Source organism: Varroa jacobsoni, unplaced genomic scaffold (genome assembly GCF_002532875.2).
Source record: "Varroa jacobsoni isolate VJ856 unplaced genomic scaffold, vjacob_1.0 scaffold_823, whole genome shotgun sequence".
Lineage (NCBI taxonomy): Eukaryota > Metazoa > Arthropoda > Arachnida > Mesostigmata > Varroidae > Varroa > Varroa jacobsoni.
The window spans coordinates 170,115-190,033 of record NW_019213725.1 but is presented as its reverse complement, the minus strand read 5'-3'; the positions used below and the strand labels follow the sequence as shown (position 1 = coordinate 190,033).

Below are 19,919 nucleotides of genomic sequence, written 5' to 3'. Positions count from 1 at the left end.
GTCTGTCTGTCTGTCTGTCTGTCTGTCTGTCTGTCTGTCTGTCTGTCTGTCTGTCTGTCTGTCTGTCTGTCTGTCTGTCTGTCTGTCTGTCTGTCTGTCTGTCTGTCTGTCTGTCTGTCTGTCTGTCTGTCTGTCTGTCTGTCTGTCTGTCTGTCTGTCTGTCTGTCTGTCTGTCTGTCTGTCTGTCTGTAAATAAATAAATAAATAAATAAATAAATAAATAAATAAATAAATAAATAACATCTTCGTCTTTGGTAAATCTCTTCGTCGCTTATACGCTCAATCAATTGCGTCGAAAATATGTATTTTCAGGATATGAAACCCAAAGGATTGTGTTTGTTCTCTATGAAGAAATCATCTATTTAAATGTGTCCGGCAACTCATTCATTCAGACAAACCACATATACCAGCCTCAGATAAAAGAACAAACTCCTACCATTGACCAAACTACTGTTTCGCTTATTTCTACTGATTCCGCCTTGTACCCGTATTATATCGAATCGCTGCAAAGAAACGCAAAAACCGATAGCCATTCTAAATGAATGCAGTTAGCCCAGAATGGTTACAGAGGATTCGTCGTTCGACATCGCCACTGTCTTTACGCAAATTTCGAATAAATTACCCGCTTAAAAGTGCTTTGAGTGTTTGTTTGTCAAATTTTCTGATGTAAGTATGTACCCACTATGTTTTCAAAAGCAAAAACACTGACCAAAAACAGTTATACACGTGGCGACCGTAGACGCCGATAACGTTACATTGCAGCGATACCTCTATCTCTAACGCAACAAGATGGTTTGCGCCACTACTGCAACGATGTACAATATATACATGCGTATGTTTCTGTCCCTGTGCCGGCTGTCTCTTTGTTTCTACATTTAATTCTTCATCCTGCCAATGAGCGTTCACTGTCGGTTACCCTCGCGCACCCGACCGCCCACCCGTGCAGTCATGTGCATGGTAACACAGTGTGTATTGACCCGATTCGGTGACGTATACCAGTTGTTTCCATAGCAGCAATAGTGATATAGTCGATTTTCCACTTCCTATCTGGGGCAAGGTGGCTAACGTCTAACTGGTTACGGTTAGCTCAAAGCCATGCTAGTTTACCTTGGCGTCAGCAAGACAAGGTATGAAAAGGGGAAGACGGGTAGAAGGGGCCATCTAAGTACTCGATCAGTCACCTAACAACAGCATACTGTCGCCGCAACCGTCCCGTGAGTGGCGCTAACTGTGAGCGCTACGATATGAAGAACGCGCGGCCTAGGACAGTTTGGCTAATGGACAATGGATTTCCAATGGCCAGTCGAGAAAGGGAATAGTCCTGAAAAGGCGAGGGGTTTCACGATGTTCGTCAGTAGAAAAACGAAAGGGACGCAAGGGCAAGTGGGAGCACGTTGCCGGCGACGTCGGTGACAGCGCTCTGCCCCTGTAAATTTCTAGGAGAGGTGGTGGAGCTACCGGCGGCTGCGGCCAGAAAGCACAATGCTGTAACACTAGCGCACATGACTGTATAGAACAAAACTGTGTGTTTGAATGTGTGTGTTTATTTGCTTATTTGTTTCTTAGTGTTATGTACCGCATACTATTACTATATTCACGGGTCGTCTTTTGTCAACTAACTGAATCTATTGTGCTATTATTGTTAGTCTAATACATATTCTGGAATGGTGGTTGATTGGCAAGTTGACGCAGGTTAACTGAAATTATTGCACAAAGTAAGTAAATGATCATATTGAGTTGTGCGTAGCGCGCGAATCTTCAAGCTGATCCGCGAGCTTTGCTGCATCGTTTTGACAAGTACCACCAATTTTGTCGCGTTTCCTAATTCCCTTATTATCTCACATTTTAATTCTGTACTAACAGAGGCCGTAGCTGCATTGGTGACACGTTGCTGTTGTGGTAAATGAACGCTTGATATAATGTCTTGTCCGCTTGATATCCGAATGTTTACAATTGAGCTGAACGTAGCTGACGTTCAGTGATCAGGCTCTACTAAAGAAATGAGCGATGACCGGAGACGTTAAAATTTGCCAGTTGATTGTCATTTTAAGTTACATTACTTACTTTAACAGTCTGAGTTAACAATTGCGACCATTTAGCGATTCACTCTGAAATATATTAATTCGAAAAAAAAGCATCCGAGCAGCACGACTAACGGCAGGGAAAACACAGAAAAAAAAAACACTTCAAATATTCGATTATGAAATCGTCTAACGCCAATTTTATCACCTCGTATCATGTACAAGTAGGTGCTTCATTTCAAGATTCCGGCGTGTACTAACGTAACGAACTACGAAGTACAGATCTACATAGCGTCATTTTAGTATAAACAATTACAGTTAAGAAGAAGAACAACTCTTGAAACGTCTGCTAAATAATCGGTAAAATGCAATGTGTCAACACACACACGTACGCCATCTAATAATAATAATAATGATGACGATGATTATGACTACAATCGAATTTAAGCAAGTAAAGAACCAGTCTCGTAAAACTTCTATCTATTAATACGCGCGAAACGCTTGAACGGTAGGTTTCAGTTATTTTGTCTCTATTTTCAATAACAAAAAAAATGACTTTTTATTTACGATTTCGTTTTCGTATTTGTCGACGGACGGAACTGGCTTTACAGAGTAGAGACCTTTTTCTATCATAGCCATGTTAATCGCATCATCAGTTGTCGAATGTTAGACAACTGAATTGGCCCTACAGACAGGCAGCACCGCTGAGTTCAAGGATTCGAAGGATTTAGTCAAGTCGAAACGAAGCCACATTATTGATTGCCCGCTTAGGTAAAACCGCTTTCCAAGACGACGATGTCGACCCATGCGGACGTTACGAATTATATTAACCATTTTTTCTATGGCAGCAGGAAAATGGCTTTGTTGGCTATCTATCTGACATATTGCCGTCTCGACAGTATCTCTACGGACGCTTACAAATATCAAAATAGCACATATCCGAACATGAACTTAGGAAGACCTAAGCCCTCTCTATTTGTGCTCACACATTACCTTTAATGGTACTATTGACATACGATATTGTTTGGCATAATCTCTTTCAGTTCATCGACTTGTACGTATAACAGTTTATTTGTGAATAGTTCGAAACGTATTGTGTTAGACCGCTTTGACAATAAATAATCTCCAGCAAGACGACGGAATAAATGAGGAGAGAATAGTACATATCAGTGGCCTTCGACGTATCGCATAACCACCCGCATAGGATTTCTAAATATGCGTACTAACAGCTACAGCACATTGTGGCTATCTAAAATTAAATCAGATCTTGGTAGGTCAGAGCGCCATATATTGCAGTTGGCAAACGCACTTCGAATATCCGTCCAAGATCGTTTATATGCAAGACATGTACATTTCATGTATGTTGGCTCAATAGCAGACGAAACATAATCAGATTTATGCGGCTGATATAGCCATCGTCCTCTGTGTACTCTATGACTTCATGAATCAGTAGATCGCCAACAACTTCATGTGTTCGTACCACAATCAGACCGATATCCTGGTCATCCCAAAAATATTCATTATCATCCTATGCGTACCTAAGCATATTTCAGTTTTTCCTCAGTCCGAACACCCCACACATCTGAAGAACAGATCTATTATTTGCATTAATCTTCAAACTCAGTGTTTGTGCTGAACCGGTACGTCACTGGGTGAAGTCTCCGAAACTCAACAATTCTCAATTTTGCATTACATACTAATAGCTAAAACTAAAAACCCCGTCGTGTGGTGATCAGTGTCCCTGATGATGCCGGGAAACGGCATAAAGCTCTAAATCAGAACGGGGGATGAGCCGCTATCAAATCTCAATGTGATCATCTTGTTGTTTTGGCTACAATCAATAAGCCACCTTTACGCCCGCCATTCTCTCCGTAGGTTTTGCGACGTAACCTATCCCACATCATATCATCCTCGTGGCGGAATATCGGCAACGGCGCCTCAGTACGGCTTGTTTCCTATCGCTTGCTGTTGAGGGGGCGTCACATAATCGCTCAATAGTGGCCAGCCAACCGGTCGATTTGGTCAAATCGCATGATTTTTGTGGTTTGCTCCATTTGACTTGGCATCGGCTAATTCTGGTTTAAAGATGTCGCTTCAATCGAACTCAACGGCCGCTGTCAATCGCTTCCATCACCAGCTGTTTTTCTCGCCTCGTTCAAATCCCATTGTTGTTAGAGCCATCGTTGCTTTTCAATAGCGGCCAATGATAAGCCCCATAGCAATGGACTCAACTCAGTTGGCGCGCACTGCCGTGTGCGCGATGGGGATCGCGCCGTTAGCTATTACCATGCTGGCATGTAAGAGATGGCGATGGCGATGGCGGTGGCAGCACGGCCGCTGCTGGAGGAGGTCAAAAGCATCAATGGCAGAGAATAGGGCAGTGCCAACGGCATTTAATGCGGCAGCAGCAATGACCGACGCGTTAGTAGCGAATATAAAGAATCAACGCCCAACAAACAACAAGGGACTCTTGGCGTGTTTGCTGTTGCCCTTGGCCTGCCTGTTCCGTCGAACTGTTTTGTTGCTGCTGCTGCTGCTGTTGTTGTTGTTGTTATTGTTGAGAGAGCGCGAGAGCCCGTGTTAAGCAGCGGCACCACGTTACGAAAATACTCGGAAGGCATGGCCTTTTGAACTCTTCGTTTCTCACCCATGGCGGCTGTTATTGTTTCGTATGAATGTATGTATGTATGCGTGCGCCGTGTCTGTCGGAGTGTTTGTGGGCGAAAGTGCGCTTGAATTTTCGAGCGCGGAGCCTAATAACAGGCGATCTTAGGTGGGATGATCACTGCACCGCGCGCTAGTGGCAGCAATGGCGGTGGAGGACGAATCATCCGTTTCGCCATTATACGTATCAATCGACTTAAGCTGTGATAATAGTGAGATGAGAGCAATAATAGATATGACAATAACAGAACAGAGAATGCGGCTTGCCGATCTACGCCTAACAGAAAGCTAATAAACGGGGCCTCGTAAAACACTAATGTTGATGACGAGTGCGTCCTAAAAAAATAGACGGATAGCTGTAACTTTTTCTGTTTGTTCTTTGACATGTTTAAGTTTGTTGGGTTCTGACAAATTCGACATCCGACGTCCGTTGGTAGAAGATCATCTATAGTCATGACTCGTTCGCTTCTAGCACTGGTATAATTGTTCGGGCTGATGAAACTGAACATTACAAAGCTTAAGACGTTGCATTTGGTCAAATTCGAGCATCTGAGAAATGCTTCGAATTCGCGTATCTACTATATGTATATTATTATTGCTTGTCGTAAGTCTTCAACAACGTGTTACCGGGACGGTCGTCGGCCAGCTCAGGGCCGTCATCATATTTCTGACTTTATTGTTGATGGCGCAGTCTCTGTTTGCTGCAGCTGGTTCTTGTTTATCTATAAGTTCTTAATGATACGTACAAGATTCGAGTCAAAAAACAATAATTGGAAAATATATTTCATTCTTCGCAAAGCAGCTACAGTTAAACAACAAACTAAAGTGAAACGGGTTAGAAGAGCATTCATTCTCATTTTTGCGACTCTATTGTTATGTGAGTACTTGTATTAAGCGGAGTTTTCTTTCATTATAGGTTTAAATCAGCCTTCGGCCGGCATCTTGATCGAGTTCCGTATTTCGAATGGGCTTATAATGGCTGGCGTATTCTACAACGGAACCAGAATGAACACGTTAACTCTGATGTACATGTGTTAGGACGACCCGCCCATCATATTGACGTGCGTCGATTGAAAGCAGACCCGTTATTGGTAGACGGGCTGACAACTCGCGAAGCTACATACGTTCGTATAAGGTTTGTTTCGAGCTGTTGTAATGCCAATAGGTGTAACCAAAGAAAAACGTCAGCGAATAAATATACTTTACTACAATATATTACATATGAATAATGCGAAAAAGCTCGCGTTATCAATTACGCTCTGTCAAAGAGTATAAGATAGACCGTGTTAAATCGTTTTAAATGAGATGCTAGTTTTTCGTAAGAAATCAGATCTGTTTCGCCATCGCGGTGGGTTCCGCCACAGTCACAATGCACCGTAAACATATCAATCAGTAATAGACACCACTTCCTTAGTGCGTCAGGCTCTGCCGCTTCCACTCAGCTTCGAGCCATATCACACAATAATACGCGTAAAAGTCAGCCACTTAGAAGACAGCCGATTTTCATCTACGATACTGCTGTAGCGCCACGTTGAGAAACAAACACACAAACCCATATATATGGAAGGGGGCAGGAAACGAAGACCTTCGTTTAATAACTTTGCTGCGAATCAGACGAAAAGTATGGAGGCGCACTCGAATGTACGAATGGATAATGCAGTATGATCACAATAGCACAATTGCCGCCAACATGTTTTATAAAGAAACTCTCGCCACTTTCGAAGTACCGCCTATATCATGAATCAAATTTGGTTACGGTTTATTCATAGGTTTTCCAATTTGAGTGCTCAACTACGTCATTGACCCTTGCTTTACACGATGCGGACCTTACTATATATAAAGCTTTGAATCGTTCGGATTTTCCTCAGGAAAAGTTTCCCCAAAAAACACGTACATTTGAAAACACTATTGTAAAATCTTTTTAGCATTTAATTTCATAGCAGTGGATATTTATTAAGCATAGGAACCTTAAAAAATAGCATTTACAGGCTATTGACCGTGTTGCTGGTGAACGTTTTATTTTATTCTTTTCGTATATTTTTTATAGTAATATAATAATATTATTAGATTATATTCAATGCTGACGGGGTTCCATCCCGAAGTCCTGTCCAGTTAATCACTCCTGTTATAAATGTAGTTAATAATGATGCAATGCAAACATTTAGTAAGCAACAATTGCTAATGAGAGATGTATAAGGTAAACGTATTGCATTTAGTTGTTAAGGGTTAATAGGTCGGTGAGAAGATACCCTCAAGTCTTAGATTCACTTGTGTCATTTTTCAGTATACAAAACATATATACGTGTAGTTAAGGCAAATTGTTATTTCAGCCAATGGAGTGAAAGGGTATCGTGTGAATATGGCGGATGTGACGCATTCGTTGTCGTTGAAAATAACCTAAGTAGCAGGAAAGGATACACATCAAAAGGCATGATGATTCGAACCGCACGATAGCGGAGCGGGCACTAATCGAGAGCTTTACGATTGTTAACTGGTAACACTCATTTTTCGATTCGCTGAATACTTCAAATATCTAGTTTATGTATATATACATTTGATTAAACAGGCCTATATGTATATATATAGGTTTCATTTTCAGTCTGATATGTGAAGTAATACTAACTAGAATATTGTTAAGTGCCCAAAACGCGTAAGATGACACACATATATCAAATTAATGTAGCAGAAAACCAATGAGTGGTTGGTTCCAACAATATTCACAACTTATCTGAAATCATAGGCACGAAAGGTTTTGCCCTTCTGCAATGATTCTTCCTATTAACTTTGAGCTAGCTGAGACTATATATCAAATGACTGACACTCCTTGCTTGTAGGAACTGTAATAAAGTCCCTACTTTTTTGCATATCTTCGACTTTCTAGCGCCCACTCTCTAAACACCTTGAATGGCGTATAAATGCCCATGGCCTTGAGCACAGTGCTCAGTTGTTGAGTTTATTGATAATAAATCTCGGGCAATCCCATATTTCCCCCCAAAAGAAGGAGTTGAAGAAGATTCTGTTTATATATGAAGAGTCTCTTCGCAACTAAAGCGAGCTCCAATGAAGGAATAAATGGGGCAATCACTAAGCCCACGGTCCGGAGTTTCAGAAAGTAAAATATTCAAGGACAAATTACAGGAAAAAAGTACGCTTATGAGTATCACTACTCGAAAAGTGTAAATACGATTATGAAGCAAATCGACTAGACATTACTAAGGCAAGTTGTGGAAAATTGATTAACGTCGCCATGATCAACAAAAATATCACCTAACCGCCAACAAGCAACTGTCTCCATCCTAAGTATCGCATCCTAAGCAAAAAAGCAATCATTTAATGTCCACAAGTTAGTTAACTTGCAAAAATCCTCTGAGGCAACCTCAGGCCATAGAGTTTGCTCTTCTGACGACTCCTTCACGACTCTAGCAGATCAAGTGCATGTAAAAATACATGCTCCTTCTTAGCGCTGCCTCATGAAGTAGGCAGCAACGCCGGCAACCAGAAGATCTCTGGTTTAAATGTGGTTGGGCGCATTCAAATTGATGCAAATTTAAATAAATGATTATAGTTTGTATACTTTGGACGAGTGCCGTTACATAAAGAAACATCGCACAAACAGTGCAGTGGGATCGTTCGAGGGAAATTAAGGGACCGCGTTTCAAGTCATATGTCTCAATTTCGACAGTTCACATTATTAGAAAATAGGTAGAATTATTAATGTTGTTATCGAACGTAATTTCCTTAAACCTATTATCACCTCATTATATATGATGTTGGAAATTATCCACGATACTATCTATACTTACTCGAGTCAATCGGAGAGATTTATTTATTAGCAAAGGGTACCGTCCTTTTTTACAGATCCTGCTTGACAGGCGGTTAATATAAAATGATCAAATTCGTGTCTACCAAAAATGCTTTCTATTATTACAAACTAAATAGTTGATTAATGTTTTTAAAGGCCTGTTTAGACGGCCCGCTTACTGGAAAGGTTGTATGAATGTACCCACAAGAACATCTGGTTTCTAATAATTGTAATATTTATTCTCTGTAACCGTGTAAAACTGATTACTAACACTACTGAAAGAGAAATCATCTGAAGCATTTTTCATGAACTCAAGTGCGAAGGCGTATAATTAACGTCATACCATCGTCTAGGTATAAAGCTGCTCATGACGCAGATTTTAGATTTGAAGTGTAAGGCGAAATGAATTGATAGACGTAGCACGCCATTGCCTTTGTGATTATTGTTAGCAGACAACTCGATCACATGAAAAATGAGAAAGGGTTTAATACAGCAGTTGGTAAGAACTTGCAGGAGATGACGGAACGCTTGGCATTTTAATGGCGAAGTAGGTTTTGATCGCCCATAACGGCTATTTTGAAAAACGTACAAAACAGTTAAGTTATCAAAGCAGACGGACGAACCGGGATTGTTCATTTATTCGAGGAAGGTCATTATTGTTCTATCATCGATCATTATGCTAACAATATGAGAGGCCACAAAACGATCAGACCGGATAAAATGCATCTTATTTCTTCTGGCTACGTCAATTGATTGACGATTATAACGATTTTAAATAATTTTTATTTCGTCACTCATTGTCAAGCGGCGAAACCGGTGAACAATTGTTGATTACATTACTTTCGACGATCGCATCTAATTAAGCCAGTTTGATAAATATGTGCGTGAGCTGACCGTGTGGAAAAGATCGCAAACAAATAGTTTCCTCTACGCTAGCAGGGACTGGAATTACATAGGATTGAGCTTAATCTCATTTGACTTTGCCATTAGGATACTTATGGATGCAATGCTAACCAATTCGGGCGTCATCATCTGACTCCAATTCCTTTGTGGAGTGATACCAAAAAAAGAAAAACAATACAACTCAGAGCTTCGTTTCAGCTTCGCACTTTCTTGATTTGTTACATATACGTATATTTCTTAGCGACTTTCACTAATGACACATACTGTACGACAAACGGGATTGAATCAAGGCACAAATAAATACTTCAAAAACTGGAGTCTTGATTTTCAGGCGAGTTGTGAAGTGTGGTGGTAAAATCGAACCATCATGTTGATTTACTGCCTCATGGACTCGATCAACATGTCGCTCATTACCCGTGCACTCGATGAGCATGCCGCTAAATGTGTCGGCTATCGGAATTTCCATGAGCTTCGATAGCGTTTCGATTGTTTTTCTGAAGGAATAGAAGAAATGAAAGAATACAGTGCTAGCAATTTTTCCGATATTTACCAATTGGCCGTCACTAGCAAATGTAAGCTACTGGACGTCACGATGGATCGCAATCAGTTTGTTTAGCGTCATTATGTAACACAAATCAGTTAGACGGTTTCATACCGACAGATTGTGTATACACTTGATGCTTTGTGTATAAAGTCACCTTTCTTTTCGCGCTTTGCGATGCCGCTCGTTTGTTATATATCTGTGTAGGACGGCAGGTATTATATCTGCGTACGCGAATGCGGGCCAACTTCAGAATTCATTGACATAACGTCAGTCACATTAGTTTCATTCAGTCACATTAATAACATTTTAAATAATCTGTGCACTTTCGGTTTACGCGTTCCTTTCTAAAAGTGTTGCTTTTATATTGAAGGTCCAGCGACGTAATACGTTTGCGTAGTTGGTCTAAACAGCGAAAACGATTCTATATTCCTTTGAGTTGTATTTCGGACTCATCTGAACAAATCTAAATTGTTCTCTGCCGTTCAGTTTGTTTGAATAAAACTTACGATGTTCAATAGCAAATCAGGCTGTACAACTTTTTCCTAGTAAAGGACTGTTGATGATGACAACAAACGACGCTTGTCCATCATTGCGTTCACCTTTCAAAAACGTGTAATTTTTATAGTAAATTATATAGTATGTATAATAATAATAATAATAATAATAATAATAATAATAATAATAATAATAATAATAATAAAACAAATGTGAATCCAAAGGCGAATAATTCACATTTTTGTGAACACTAATTTGTCTAAGTAGGTGAAGCTGTTAGATACAGATATTCAAGTAGTTCAGCTAGAATCTATGGAAACGTATCAGGATAGCGCGGAGTAGGTTCTATCAAAGCGACATAAGGAGTGCCGTTATGTCGTCGATCCAGTCTTGTCATTTTCCTGAAAACTTTCGACGTACAAAAAACATATTGATAATGGTATCGAGTACAAATTGCTCGTTTGACTGAAGCAATGCACCACCGCATTCTTATGTGGGAACGAAGCTTCTAAAAGAAAAATCTGTTGTACAGGCGAAACAATTAAGTGATTTAGACTGATAATTTTGTATATATTTTAAGCCTTCTTGTGTTTTTACTCTATTATAATGACATATCAACTAGGAATAGGTTTGAACAATGTACGCTTGTTTTAAACCAAACATTTACGTACTAAAAGGCAAGTGTTATTATACTCGCGTCCTGCTAATTTAGGCCCTGTTTTCCTAAATCTATCCACTCGTAACTATTTTACAATTTCCACGATAAGCATGGCATAACTGAACAGCACAACAACTTTTAGCCTCGGTGCAAACTAACAAACTATTTTCACTAAAGTTTGGTCCATAGTGTTCGTAAATAACCGCTATAACCATTATCATAACCATTTATAGACAGCCATAAAAATAATTTAGATACACAAGCCTTTTTTAAATTAACAAATTAGAATAATTACAGTACTTCATATGAACAAAACACTTCAAGCAAGAGTCGTATCGACTTTAAAAAAAAATATACACCTGAACAGTTAGATTTCGAAATGCCTGTCTCTGCGTTCTGACAGTGTACAAAAACCACGTAGTGTAGTAAACGATTACTATATATATATGGTTCGCAGCTAGGAAGTACTTTTTGATTCAAGTGGACGACCTTACTCACCTGTTTGGGGCAGATTTGCTGTAGGTAGCCGATCAGCGGCTGGTGCTGACCCGAAGTGTAAAACCGTCCTTTACCTTGGCTGTACAGCCACTCGGCTTTCAAACTAGAAGAAATACACGTGAATACTATAAGATAACGGACAATTCATATTTGTAAGCGAACCGCTATGTACTATATTGAATAATTAGACAAAAGCGAAGCTAAAAAGTTAAAACAAAAGATGTGTAGAGATGAGCTGAATTTTGAGAAACGTCAGTATACGAATCGAAGGGTATATCTATGTCGAATTTTCATGGATCAAAATGTATCTGGCTTATAGCCCTTATGAAAGGAATCTGATTTAGGTGATCAGACCAAAAATTGACGAACCGTACGGTTATTAAAAGGCCCAGGTATCCGATCATACACAGGACAATTTTTTCGGTGCCCCATGAAATCGAAGAGCACTCACAGGGTGCTACCAGTGTATTTTATAAGGTGACGCTGTAAGTATTTAAATATCTGGCTACCGTCCTCATTTGATTCACGCGCAAATAGACAACAGTATACGAGGAGAATAGTCAAACTTTTATTATTTTCATTATAAAACACTCTCCAAAATTAATATCGCGTAATCTTATGCCCGCCTTCCCAGTCAACTGATGCAATTTTTAACTGGCTATTGGGGTTGGACAGACTGTTCAAAGACTTATCCTACCAGCATATTTTTTTAAGATTTGACCTGCGAGGGGCTTAGAGAGTTGTTTACCTTTCGCGTTGAGTCACAACGTAGTCATCAAGTACACGAAGTCCGAGACACCAATTGATCACGTAGGGTCGATAGTCGAAGGGCTCCTTTTCAAGGCAACAAGGGTTACCGAACAGAGACAGTGCTTCAAGTGAAGGAAGCTTCGCGAGAAACGACACCTATAAAGCAAGAAAGTACCGCTTAATTTTATCAATAATTTTATCGAGAAACTCATTCAGTTTGCCCTTTCCATTTTTTTTTCAGTCGAAATCCTGCCACAAGCGCAGTACGATTCAAGAACGATTTTGTAATTGGTACTTTATTCTGGCTCGTGATCGTGTTTTTATGTACTCGACTATTATCATTTTGAACAACTACGCCATATTCAACTGAATGTCTTAAATGTATTATGCGCACACGTCTTCTGATCATTACTAAAGTTCTTTTACAGGCTTGATTCACAATGATTTTGATAGAACCTACTGTAAGAGTGACCACATACAATAGGAAATCTGCAACTACACAGTCTCCTCAATTCTGATTGCATAAGGCTTATGCAAATTCACAGCTGTCGCTACAGCTGTGTGTTAATATTAATCGGACATAATATTGTAAATCCATGTAGCCGCCTAGTGTACTTACCATTGTAAGGTCAGCAATTTTGTTTTCAGCAATCCCAAGGACCGAAATAGCAGCAGGCAAATAAAGCGAAGCCCGTTCGAGGCTCGATACTGAATTGCGATTAAGCAGTAAAGTTTTCAGCTTGCTCAACGACGAGAGATCAATCAGGTTGGCGATCTGGTTATCGGACACATCAAGGTGAACCAATGATGAACTCGACTGAATATTTTGTAACGATTTAAGTTTGTTGTTTGCGAGAGAAAGCCACTGTAAATGACGGAGATCCTTCAAGCCTGAACGTCAACAGAGAGGAAAGATATATTAACTGCATGATAACTTCCCATTTAATGTTGGCAGTAAATCAGAAGTAAGGACAAGCAGAGCAGTATTAGAGCATTATTACAGTCACAGTACAGTAAGCTTGCTTGATAACTCAGTAGATCGTATATATCGCGTACTTCAGGGAAAGCCATGATTCAATGTTACCGTTGAACTATCATTATATTTAGTAGCTAGGTACATCGAGATCCTCAGGATCTACTGAGTCATTAGATAAACTTGTACATGACAATTATTCAGTATGAATATAATTATGTTCTAAAATTATTTAAGATATATTCTTGTAGTGCTCATTCTACTTTCTCTTTCTCTCTCTCTCTCTCTCTCTCTCTCTCTCTCTCTCTATATATATATATATATATATATATATATATATATATATATATATATAGTACGGAGGACGAACAAGTACTTGCACAAATAAGATTTTTCAGGCGATACCTCATGTTTATGTAGCAACAGCGACAAGTTAGAGATGTTATTAGTGCGCGCCTTAACATCCGACCACTTTATCCACATGTGTCCTAACATACTATCCGCATTCTACCCTAGTTCTCCCTTGAGAAAAATCTGCCTTTGATCAGAGATTAGCTATTGCTTAAATTAAATCGTTCCCAGATACTTATTGATGCTTGGACGTACGCACTTCAGCATTGTGTGCACTTGCTTGATTCTTTAATGGAAGCTTCCCTTGAATGGGTGCAGACGTAAGAATAGAGACATTAGGCACTTTGGCAGTTTTCATTACAAACCACCATCTGTTTGATCGAAGTACATATATCGAGGTGGATGTTTCAGTACCCTTTGCACGTTTATGAATGCCTGCACGTTCATTCGTCACCTCGGAGTGGCGTGATCATAGCTTTAGTCTGGGTTCGCGCGATGGGCTTGTGCGGTCTGTTTAATTCGATATGATTTGCGCTTATATAGCCGTAAACGTGTATTTCTTCTACAATTTAACGATTATGTCTCACCTATTACAACTCGGCTATGCTTATCTGGCGGAATGTCCTCATCCCGCCGTAGATGGGATGCACTTGGTCCCCAACTTTACCTTGAGCTGTCTAGACCTAAAAAGTCTCTGGTGCGTGGCATTTTATTGCTTCCAAAGCTGAGTATCGGGCCGCAAAATGTCAGCTTTTGATGCGATTACAAGTTCGTCACGGTAATACTTGTAATGGTCTCAGCTGTTTCTTCTGCCTAATGGAGTCCATCGAACACTTTATCTAGTGGCGATGAAGTAGAAAGGGAACTATCTCCGCTGTCTTTTTTCGAGTTCTCTGTACCTTCTGATCAGAGCTAAAATACCAGGCTCTTACTGCTGGCGAAAGAACGGGTGGCAGTTTTTTTGGGCCAGAGCTATAAAAAATGTCTTGCCCAAGTAAGACTCCATCCACTTTTTAAATTTTCGCAGTAACAGGATTATTGCTGGTTACTGCTGTTTTGTCAGCTGATGTGCCGCGAGATTCCCATCGTTGGAGACGTTGGCTGTGATTAAGCTGGCGGGCTGGCCCGAGGTTTGAGTCGCACTCCAGTCGTCGAGCAGAATAGTGCTCATATAACACCGGCTTTTCACCACATAGTTTTGATCCTCTCGAACTAACTCAGCGCATATAAAGTCACCCTTGCCGCTTACCATCTTCTCGAGCAGAAGAGACCACTTGGCATTTACAAACTTCCTGAACCTTCGGCTAGCTTCCTTACGCTAAGGAAAGACAATTTTTCCAACGAGTGTGCTTCCTCCGGAAACAAGGGTTCGTTCAGCTTTATCTTAAAGCTTTTCCATGTCGCTGTAATCAAATCACACCTAGGCGGGTTCCTGTCAGGTAAAGCTCAGGTAAATGCCCACGCGCCAACCTTATGATATTGTTCGGTAGCCTATACCGTTCCTTCACGCACCGCTAGTACTCCTCAGCCCATCGCTTGAACTTTCCTTCGTCGAACCCCACCTCCATTCACCTCGCCGTAAAAGCTACCCTTTCGTTAGTTCAGTCGTATCCCCACTTCACGGCTGTCACCCAAATTAACAGGACTGGCTCAATTCTGTCGTTGGTTGGCAGGAATCAACAGCCATTTGTTCTAGACTCATATAGCCGTAGATGTGTATTTATTTACATATTTTAACTATGTTTCATCCATATAAAGCGTAAAACATTAAATACATATGACTATTTAAACACATTAATCTTCAAAATGTCTTCCATATGACTGAACCAACCTCTACGGAAGCCGCTTGTTTGTCGCTGTCGGTTGCAGCTGCTTAGTAATGGAGTCGGTTTTTTCCGTGCAGTGATTTTCTTTCCAGCTGATGACTAGATGGATTGCATTCCATCCACCATAGTGTTGTAACAAAGCTTTTTCAATGTTATCGGTTGCCGACCAACTCGTTTCTTCCCAGGGGGGAATCGGATGTTTGACCAACCAATAAAATATCGGATCGACTCAAATGGAAAAATGTTTTCAGATATGGATTGAAGCAGAATTCAGAACGAACGACAAATGTGTTTATTTAAAGCGAAAACTGACTCGAAACCTGTTTCTTTTTGCAATCAATGCATTATTTTTTTTTTCACACTAACTAGGGTACATAAAATCTGTTTCTGCAGATAAACAGTAGCGGTACTACCCGGATATACTAGTATGCGATGGCAAGGATCTGGGTGGTCAGGATCTCTTTTGTACTACTGATCGGATCAAAATGGTAGCTGAGCATTTGTATATGGTATTCATTGGGTTCTGGCATAATTTTTAGAACAATCCACTGTAGAAAGTAATAATGGCAAGTTTTTCATGAAAGATTAATAGCAATATTCTACGTAGATACATGCATGTGTTCGCGTTTATGGATCTTGTTAACGATGCTCGACGCACCGATCTTTAATGTAGTCACTTAGTGATAATCCACTAAGCAATTTACCTTCAATACTGAGTATTTGATTTCTCGACAAATCAATATGGGTCAGTCTATGCAGCTTCGAGATGTAATACATCCTGAAAAAGAATTGAAAAAATATGTGCTTGACAGTTACACTATCATTTTACGTAACTGAGTAATATTTTACATTTGCGATTCTAAGCGTGACTTCCATATTTTTTATATTGCGGCGAAAGCGATTTTCAAAAGTCTACAGTTGCTCATTGCTGGAGGTTCGTACTTAGATCAAATGATGCCCTTTAAGCGACATCTTCTATATTGTATTAAAATTTTTCAATGTCTTAGTAATCTTCTATTGGCTACGCTTGTTGTGCGATTTATATCAAAGAAATTAAACAGATCAGTCTACTTTTTGCTATAAAAACAATTTTCCTTAAAAACGAGTTTGATAAATTTCCCATTAGGTTCCACCCTTAACAATAAGAATCTTAGTTAAGCTATTGGCTAAATAAATAGCCGAATTGTAAGTTCATACAGAATATGTAATTGCAACTACACTTATGTGTGTTAATTGCTTAAAGTGTTCTACAAATTTCGAGTACCTGGTAAGTTGATTGTTCGTGACGCTGAGTTTCCATACATCGAGGTAACAGTCAATATTGTCGAGCTTCTGAAGTTGATTATTATCAAGACGCAATGACTCAACCCCAATGCCATCTCGCCGCTCAAGGCGTTTTAGACCTTGATCTGAAAGGTCTACCTCAAGACCGCTACATCCACACGTCGAGCTGTCCGACATTGTAAACACCAACGGCGGAGTTGCAGCAGCGTCGTATACTGCCGACCGAATCGTGAAGTTAACGTCGGTCCGCTTCAGTGGTCCCTTTTTATTTAATCATAAGAACCCGAATTCTGCAATGCATTTGATTCCATATACCAAAATCAGAGGTTATTTGCGCACACAAATGCAAGGTTAATCTACGCGAATCCGCAATAACTCTCTGCAAATGCGACCTTTTTAAGCGTATGTCATTTTCAACACTGGAATCCGAAGAATCACACACACTTCACCTAACATAAAAATGGAGCGTCCAAATAGAATTAAAAATGGTAAACTAATCTGAAGACTTGGGTTGAGCAAGTTCAATTGAGTGTAAAGTGTTTTTATTACTTACAATAGCCCTCCCAGTATCGAGAAACGTTCAAGAGGACAATGGCACATGACGTTATACCCTATAACGCAGCTGTAAATTACCAAATGATCAGTGCACGTAAGTTTCGCCAGCTAAACATTTTGGGAGTACTGCGTAAGTTTACCTACTCAAAAATCGCTCAAAGATGCGATTCAGTGGAGATTTTGAGAGAATGAGAGATAAAAAAGAAAATGGTGATGAAATTTGACTCTGATACGATCGAAATGTTAAAAAAATTCTCGATTACGTGCGTTTTTTGCTTATTTTGTTTGCCTTGAACTAGTAATGTCCAATGGTTTCCCAATGTTGTTGATTTGGGGTAACTTCAAACATCTCCTTTGCTATCTGAAAAATCACTCTGTCGAGGGTTGTCTGTAAAACCCTTCAGTGAGTCCGATATTGTTAACATCGAAGTATATTTTACATATTTACAAATATATTTACACCAATTCCATAATTTTGCTGAAATGAGAAAAAACCTTATAAGCAAATTTTCGAAATATTCAAGTCACAGGTATTATTCTCAAGCTAATGAAACATGTCGTTTACTATGAAAATACATATTTTCGGATATCCAGACTGATACTTATAGTACGATAAAAAGTATCACGCTATTTAGATTTTCCCTTATCGCTAAAAACGCCATGTCCGAAATAGTTCCAAAAAATGTCTATTACTAGGTAATACGATATAATATTAATTCTCAGGAAATCAACTAATGGCATCGCAAAAAATATCAGGCTGCTTGAAAATTAACTATAATTTTAGAACCTAGACAATGCAGGAACCGTCTTAGAGACAATGGAGGAAATTTTTCTAGTTGCACTTCCGTGTTGTATTTTTGATATATAAGGTTTTAATAGCCGTATTGATGTAGACATCACTCGATATGCCATATTGCCTTCGATATACCTAACGCATGAAACCGCGTTTATCTTTTTAGGCTAGTAATGATTGTCGATTTTATTTGAAAAAGCTCCTACGGAAAAGAACAATTGAAAAACGAAAAACAATTTCTCCCCTGCATGGATTCAGAAGAGAAATTTACAGTTAAAGCATTTCTAATAGTCCTAGATATACAACCCTGTAAGAGCTGGGCCATTTTAAAGCTCTACATACGACATGTACACAAAGTTGACACTGATTGAGAATAGCAGAAGTTTAATGATCTATTATAAAGTCCGCATCGTGATTTAAAGCGAACCCTTGCAAACTATTTCATTCTGCTGGTATAAGGCGATTCCTAAATGAATGATCAGTAGAATGAAATGAATGACGGATGGGGTTCAGCTCAAATCGTAAATTTAATTTGTAGTCCTATTCAACCATTTAAATCATATATAATTAGTTACAGTTTCACCTATTAATGTATACATTTTACCATTACGCTTCTTTTCGCCTCTGTGTTTCAAATTTAGCGTTCGACACGGCCCTCAGGCATTCTGTCAGACCCAGCAAAAAATGCTTCTTCTCACCTAGGTAGCCAGCTACACTTCGCTTGTTTGGCTCGATCGAATTGAGAGAGGCCGGAAACATGTGCTTCTGTAGTAACTTATTACGTAACGCTTGGCTGCCAATTTTAGGAACATGTAATGCTCTAAGTTGGAATCCGGGCATAGGCATACTTACTTCAACCGTCTGAAAGGATTTCTAATCGCGGCACCGAATGTAAAACTCGAAACATCTAGTTGTGGTTGGAACCATGTATCCGTAATAGTGAGGAATTAGGTGTATATCAACAAACCGACTGAACAGGACTGAATCACAATTTTCCATCTTCTATGTCTGCCGCCAGAAATCGGATTATTACTACAGTATATTAAGAAACTTAACTAATTTATAGCGAATGACAGATACAGTAGTTAAAATTTGCTTTAAAAATTTCCCGGGTTAACCATTCTTTATTCATGAAACAGCCAAATCGTCCGATTTACAAAATACAAAGTATGTTATGGCTACTTGCGAAAGGCAACAGTGAAAAAGTACCATTATTCTATAGATATATTTGTATCGTTTACTTGGGGCGAAGTTTCGCAGCACTGAACAGTTACTTAATGCCGGTATCGATCTTACTTTTACTTAATCTGCATTTTATCAGTAATGAGAATTTAGGCGACTTACATAGCCTCAAATTTGACCTAGGCTATAATGATTCTAAATATTGTTCTATCCGAACGCGCGCTTCTGAATTTTGGTCCTGACTTGATAATTTGTTGGATATAGACCAGGGCGATGCTTTTCTTCTCAAATAGAGTCACCTAGCTCATTGATTCGATTTATACAATATAAGACCTACTACTAATAAGCTGCTGTTCGTGTACTTGCCTGATATATGGATCTTATTATATCACACAGCATGTAACCTTCAAATGAGCAGTATTCGATACAGACAAGTAGTAACAATCATAATCTGGTGGCAAGGCAAACTAGAGGAGTTTAGATAGGCGTCCCGAGGAAGTTGGTTATTTTGCACACTCAAGGTTTCCTGATTGCAATTGCGACTTGTTTTCCTAATATGTAATTTGCTCTCAGCCAAATGTGTTTACAAAAAATCTTCCTCGTATCAAATGTTCTATTAA

General features: G+C 39.4%; 1 protein-coding gene and 2 long non-coding RNA genes across 9 annotated transcripts in view; 2 read left to right on the top strand and 1 right to left on the bottom strand.

The window, feature by feature from the left end:
* Window positions 1–783, top strand: part of LOC147752984 (uncharacterized) — a 3,229-nt gene extending 2,446 nt beyond the window's left edge. For both annotated transcript variants that reach the window (XR_015312582.1, XR_015312581.1), the window contains exon 3: window positions 313–783. This is a non-coding gene — a long non-coding RNA (uncharacterized LOC147752984). The remainder of the gene's footprint in view (window positions 1–312) is intronic.
* Window positions 1–19,919, bottom strand: part of LOC111264134 (uncharacterized) — a 30,416-nt gene that overhangs the window by 9,022 nt on the left and 1,475 nt on the right. For 2 of the 4 annotated variants that reach the window (XM_022839744.2, XM_022839743.2), the window contains exons 2-6: window positions 16,750–17,059; window positions 16,190–16,263; window positions 12,955–13,226; window positions 12,334–12,491; window positions 11,586–11,688 (exon numbers count right to left, since the gene is read on the bottom strand). In XM_022839744.2, coding sequence (XP_022695479.1) covers window positions 11,586–11,688; window positions 12,334–12,491; window positions 12,955–13,226; window positions 16,190–16,263; window positions 16,750–16,946 — 804 coding nt within the window. In that variant the 5' untranslated portion in view covers window positions 16,947–17,059. Of the gene's footprint in view, window positions 1–8,479; window positions 10,838–11,585; window positions 11,689–12,333; window positions 12,492–12,954; window positions 13,227–16,189; window positions 16,264–16,749; window positions 17,060–19,919 lie in introns of those variants that run through there. The other 2 variants (XM_022839746.2, XM_022839745.2) reach the window with 2 other exon arrangements.
* On the top strand, window positions 1,435–10,456 carry LOC111264136 (uncharacterized). Of its 3 annotated transcripts, none has more exons than XR_002682697.2 (4): window positions 1,435–1,535; window positions 5,602–5,820; window positions 7,016–7,179; window positions 9,722–10,456. It is a non-coding gene; the product is annotated as an uncharacterized LOC111264136 (long non-coding RNA). The 3 variants fall into 3 exon arrangements; XR_002682696.2 differs by having other exon boundaries at window positions 1,435–1,715; XR_015312580.1 differs by lacking the exon at window positions 7,016–7,179 and having other exon boundaries at window positions 1,435–1,715.